The 6,231-nt window shown below is 47.1% G+C and overlaps 1 protein-coding gene across 1 annotated transcript in view; it reads left to right on the forward strand.

Annotated features, from left to right (window-relative positions):
- The first annotated feature begins 1,107 nt into the window (after positions 1 to 1,107).
- XPO4 (exportin 4) overlaps positions 1,108 to 6,231 on the forward strand; it is a 111,516-nt gene continuing 106,392 nt past the window's right edge. The window contains exon 1 of the mRNA XM_025364693.1: positions 1,108 to 1,212. Within this exon, the coding sequence (XP_025220478.1) occupies positions 1,144 to 1,212 (69 nt within the window). The 5' untranslated portion in view covers positions 1,108 to 1,143. The remainder of the gene's footprint in view (positions 1,213 to 6,231) is intronic.

A 6,231-nucleotide genomic window follows, 5' to 3' on the forward strand; every position in this document is an offset into this window, starting at 1 on the left:
CAAATATTTATTGAGTGCCTATTATATGTCAGGCCCTATGATAACCACTTAGTTACTAAAAAGGACCATTAACTGCATTTTGGCTTACTTTAACCTTCAGTAATAAAATGAAACTTACTTAGTTTCTCAAGTAATACAAACCTTGTTAATTCATTTTCTCTACTTCAAATTGCAGAGACTTCAAGTACAAGAAACAACATATTTTTCAATGGAGCTAATAATGCACTTCTGTGTGGCCGGGCGCAGTGGTTCATGACTGTAATCCCAGCATTTTGGGAGGTCGAGGCGGTGGATCGCCTGAGGTCAGGAGTTCAAGACCAGCCTGGCCAACATGGTGAAACCCCATCTCTACTAAAAACATAAAAATTAGTCAGGTGTAGTGGTGCACACCTGTAATCCCAGCTACTCTGAGGCAGGAGAATCGCTTGAACCCGGGAGACGGAGGTTGCAGTGAGCCGAGATCGGGTCATTGCACTCCATCCTGGGCGACAGAGTGAGACCCTGTCTCAAAAAAAAAAAAAAAAAAAAGGGAAAAAACGAAGCTTTCTATCCTGGAATGTTCTCCCATGGCAAGAAGGAACGGAGAAGCAGGAGACAGAGATACTTTGAAAGGGGGTGCGCTCTCAGGAGGGGAAGGCGGGAAGAGCGATTCCAAGTTTAGGAAATCCTGCAAGGCGCTGGAGCGTGGAAGGGCAAGGAGGAGCCAGGGGAGGCGGTGTGCAGGGCTGAGCACGGAGGGAGAGGGCTGGCGTTCGGGATCTGCGGGTCCCCGGGCGGGCCGTACTAGGGCAGTGGGGAGAGGGCCGGGGGACGCCGAGGCCGGAGCGCCGGACAACACGCATGCGCGGCGCTGGGAGCTTAGCGGGGAGCGCGGCTGCAGCCGTCTGGGCAGACCGCCCCGGCCTCGCCCGGCGCCGGCTGCGGCCGCCCCCGCCCCAGCGCGGCAGCCGGGCTCACGCTAGTCCCCTCCCCACCGCCCGGAACCCGGCAGCCCGGCCAGACCCGCCGAGGCCGCGACGCCGGCGTCGACGGCGGCTGCGACGGCCTTGGGAGCGCGTGAGGCTCCGGGGTCGCGGCGGCGATTGGCCGGCCGCGGCGCCCGCTCCCAGAATGCAGCGCATGGCGCGTCATTGAAGAGAGACCATGATGGCGGCGGCGCTGGGGCCCCCAGAAGTGATCGCTCAGCTGGAGAACGCGGCTAAAGTTCTGATGGTGAGGACGCCGCGCCCCTCAGACCCCGGGATTCGCGGGCCCCCGGTCGGCCCTGCCACGCCAGGCCTTGCTGCTCTCTGGACTGGCGACTGGCAAGGGCCTCCAGGGAACCTGCAAGTGGAGGAGGAGGTGGCGGTGGCGTGGCGCAGGATTCTTCATCCTACTTTCCTCCTGCCGTCGTCCCCTCCTTCCAGGAGCTGTCCCCTTCCCCTGGCTGCCCAGCGCCCCAGTCGGGCGTGGGAATATAGTGGTGTAGCAAAGAGGATTTCTTCACCTTACACCCTGCCCCACAGACTGGGTCGCAGAGCAAGGCGCTGGGAAGGAGGTTGGGGTTATCCCCGCAGGGCTTCGGTAGGGGAAATTTGTAGGGCTGTGTGCGCGCTCTTGGGGAGTTGGTGTCGGGAGGGAATGGATGGCACAGCCCTGGTGCGTTAGCAATCCTTGTTTCCTGTGCATTCGGATCCGCTAGCGTTTCCCTGACATGCAGCCACCTCTGGAGTAATTGCAGCCGGCAGCACGTGGAAGGGCCGGGCCGGCTGGAGGGAGGGAGGGGAATCGTTGAGACCAAGGTCACTGGGGCAAAACTTGGTCCAGTGCTAAGCTCCTTAAAGCTCCCGCGATTTGGAGAACTGAGTCTATGCTACTCTTTGACTTCATGCTTACACTACAATAAACAGGTTGATGAGGTTGTTTACTAAGGGAATTTGAGAAGGCCGAGTCAAAGGATAAAAGTATTACATGCAAGGAGGAGAAGTAAGGATAAAACTACGTTCAGTTACTCAGTAAACTGTATTTGCTGGCTCAGTTTTGTTTTTGTAAATTATGACTTCGGTGTTTGTAGATGTTTTGGGAAATTAGAGGTTCATTTTATAGCTGGATTGGTTCAGACTTTCTAAGAATTGGATGCAGCCAGCTTTGTTACCTTTTTGGACTTTTTTCCTTTTGGTTTGGTGTTAGGGTGTTTGAGCATCACATTTAAGAATATTCGAACTAATTCTAGCATAGTTTGTAGTTCTGATATTTTACACCAGATATTTTTGTTTCTTTAGAAATCGAGAAGTCTAAAAGCAGGATTTACTTGCTTCATTATGAATATTAACTTAATGTACGTTTTGTCACAAACAGACTAGTGAAAGTTTTCACACTTTTGCAAATTAAGCAGAAGTAACTAGCTAGTATTCCCCTTAATACAAGATTCTTAAAAATCCTTGACATGTAGCGTTTCGCAAAATTCCTGAACATTTTCCTAGGAGCTAGGGGCTCTGTTTTCATTAGATTCTGGAAGGAGTATGCCACCCAAAACACGGCTGTAGTTCTACATTCATCAGGTAAAATCAGTGTCCTTTGTCATTGGCTTAATAATATAAACTAGTATTTGTGCTTTCCAATATCTTCCCTCTTCCCTGGCAAAGCTACTTTTATCAACTATAAGGAGTAGGTGAGAAGAATAGTAGTAAGTACTGTTTATTGAGTGCTAGATATTGGGCTTGATGCTTTACATACTTTACATATTTTATTAATCCTTGCCACAGCTTTACAAGGTTGAGAAAGTGTAAGTGGACCAGTGAATTAGGTCTTGAACCCAGTTCTGTCTGGCTCTAAAGCTGTGTGTCTTTCCACTCTACCCCGTCTGTCATATGTTGTATAAATAACTTGTCTAAATGCTTTTTATCTTTTCAGAGGAGAGGATTATTGAAAAAAGTGTTATGTTATTAAAAACAGGAAATTACAGCCGGGCGGGGTGGCTCATTCCTGTAATCCCAGCACTTTGGGAGGCCGAGGTGGGCGGATGACTTGAGATCAGGAGCCCAAGACCAGCCTGGCCTACACAGTGAAGCCCCGTCTCTGCTAAAAATACAAAAATTAGCCGGGCATGATGGCTGGCGCCTTTAATCCTAGCTACTCTGGAGGCGAAGACAGGAGAATCACTTGAACCGGGAGGCAGAGGTTGCAGTGAGCCGAGATTGTGCTGCTGCACTCCAGTCTGGGCCACAGAGTGAGACTTCGTCTCAAAAAAAAAAAAAGGAAATGACATTTTGGAAATTTCCACTTAAGTATTCAGAAATTTGTACCAAAGATGTGTAGAGTAGTTATTGTATTATTTCTTAATATGAAAACTGTATTCCAAATTATTATTAATAGCTCTCATTTATTGAGTCCATACTATGTTCGAGGCACTGTGCCCGGCACTTTACATATATCACTTTCTCTCCAGTCAGTCTGTGAGGTAGGTGTTATTACTTTAATCTTATTATTTTTTATTTTTGTTTTTATGAGATGGAATCTCGCTCTGTCGCCCAGGCGGGAGGGCAGTGGCGCGATCTCCGCTCACTGCAAGCTCCGCCTCCCGGGTTCACGCCATTCTCCTGCCTCAGCCTCCGGAGTAGCTGGGACTACAGGCGCCTGCCTCCACGCTCGGCTAATTTTTTTGTATTTTTACTGGAGACGTGGTTTCACCGTGTTTGCCAGGAAGGTCTCGATCTCCTGACCTCGTGATCCGCCTGCCTTGGCCTCCCAAAGTGCTGGATTACTGGCGTGAGCCACCGCGCCCGGCTTTTTTTTTTTTTTTTTTTTTTGATACTGAGTCTGGCTCTGTTGCCCAGGCTGGAGTGCGGTGGCACAGTCTTGGCTCACTGCCACCTCCGCCTCCCGGGTTCAAGCGATTCTCCTGCCTCAGCCTCCTGAGTAGCTGGGACTACAGGTGTGTACCACCACACCCGGCTAATTTTGTATTTTTAATAGAGACAGAGTTTCACCATGTTGGCCAGGCTGGTCTCAAACTCCTGACCTCGTGATCCACCCTTCTCGGCCTCCCAAAGTGCTGGGATTACAGGCGTGAGCCCCCGTGCCTGGCCTGTTACTTTCGTTTGCATTTTACAGGCTAAGGAAACTCAAAACGTGGAGATGCTAAGTAATCTACACACATTTACATAGCAAGGCGTAGAGACTCAAACTCTGGTTTGTCTGTTACCAGTCTGTGGTTCTTAAGCTATAGGATACTGGGACCAGAAAGGAGGTGAATTAATTTCTCTAGGGTAAAGTTGTTAATGCTCCTTCAGTTATTAAGCATTAAGATACATATTTTAAACAGAGTGATCTTAGCATTTATCCATCTGTGGGTCTGAATAAATCTTATGGAAAATTGCTGTATTTTAACTGTTAATATGCTTTGAGATTCAAAATGCAAATAGTGATATATTTTGTAATTATTTTTGCTTAATTTTTTATTAGGTAACTCATATAGTTGTTTTATGGAAACCAGCATAGAATTTTAGACATAGAAGAATCTTAGATCTTTTAGTACAGAGGTCTTAGGGAGTCTAGGATGAGTATCAGAAGGAAATTGTAACACATTTTTTGATGTAAACATACATTTTTAGTAATAGGGTCTAGAGCTTTTATCACCGTCTCTGAGAGACTAGAAACTCTGAAAAATAAGAACTGAGTCTAAGCATTCTCCCTTCCACGCTACAGATGGGGAAACTGAGGTTCAAAGAGATAGAAGTGACTTGCCCAAGGCAGGTCACAGAGCAAATTCATGATATAACTGATCCAGGCTGAGATCACCAGACTCCCCTTTCAGAAGTTTTACTGGTTTTGTTTTTTTTTTTACTTTTTTTACTCAACCATGTTGGTTCTCAGTCAACATATACTATAAATGTTACATTTTATTACTTGATGGAAAATGTCTAAATATGGTACATCTATAGTCAATCAATTTAGGTTATTGGATAAGCTGCCAGATAAAGTAGTACAGTTGTCCCAGAAGCCACCTCCACCATGGACATCAACTGTGCATTGATACTTAAGTCCCCCCGACCCCCTCCCTTTTTGCATGATCAAAGCTCATGGCAGCCTTGAATGGGTAATTAAAAAAAATCTTTTTTTTTTGTAGAGAGAGGATGTCACTATGTTGCCCAGGCTAGTCTTGAACTCAAGTGATACTCTTGCCTTGGCCTCCTAAAGTGCTGGGATTATAGGCAGAAGCTACTGTGCCGGCTGAGTTTCTTACATGATACGGCATGGCAGTTGTGTGTGACCCATGCACTTCCTCTTGTATACTGAAACGTAGGCGGGGTTTTGATTTTAGAGACAACAGTGTTGAAAAGTTTAGTGTTCTCACAGTATTGATGCCACATTCATTGGAAGTCCAAAGAGCCCTTTATTTACTGTCTTGAATTTACCTGGTTTTGTCTCCCTGTCTTCATTAGGTTGTTTTGGATTGTCCTTAGTGATTGTGTGTAGCAATAATATAAGATAGTGCAGAGCACACATACCAACTGATACATTATGGAAAAGTAGTTTTCATAGGTTTTTTTCCCTTTTTTTTTCTTTTGAGACAGAGTCTTACTCTGTTGCCCAGGCTGGAGTACAATGATGCCATCTCAGCTCACTGTAACCTCTGCCTCCCAGGTTTAAGTGGTTCTCCTGCCTCAGCCTCCCAAGTAGCTGAGATTGCGGGTGCCTGACACCATGCCTGGGTAATTTTTGTATTTTTTTTTTTTTTTTTGAGACGGAGTCTCACGCTGTCGCCCAGGTTGGAGTGCAGTGGCGCGATCTCGGCTCACTGCAAGCTCCGCCTCCTGGGTTCACGCCATTCTCCTGCCTCAGCCTCCTGAGTAGCTGGGACTACAGGCGCCCGCCACCGCGCCCGGCTAATTTTTTGTATTTTTAGTAGAGACGGGGTTTCACTGTGGTCTCGATCTCCTGACCTTGTGATCCGCCCGCCTCGGCCTCCCAAAGTGCTGGGATTACAGGCGTGAGCCACCGTGCCTGGCCAATTTTTGTATTTTTAGTAGAGACGAGGTTTCAACATGTTTTCTGGGCTGGTCTCAAACTCCTGACCTTAGGTGATCCTCCTACCTTGGTCTCCCAAAGTGCTGGGATTAACAGGCATGAACCACCGCGCCCGGCCCATACATTGGTTTTTAAACCAGGATGGATTTAGTGAGTGTAAATCCAACTTTAATAAACGAGATTCATGACTGATTTTCTTTCTTTTTTTTTTTTTTTTTTTTT

This window comes from Theropithecus gelada, chromosome 17 (genome assembly GCF_003255815.1).
Source record: "Theropithecus gelada isolate Dixy chromosome 17, Tgel_1.0, whole genome shotgun sequence".
Classification (NCBI taxonomy): domain Eukaryota; kingdom Metazoa; phylum Chordata; class Mammalia; order Primates; family Cercopithecidae; genus Theropithecus; species Theropithecus gelada.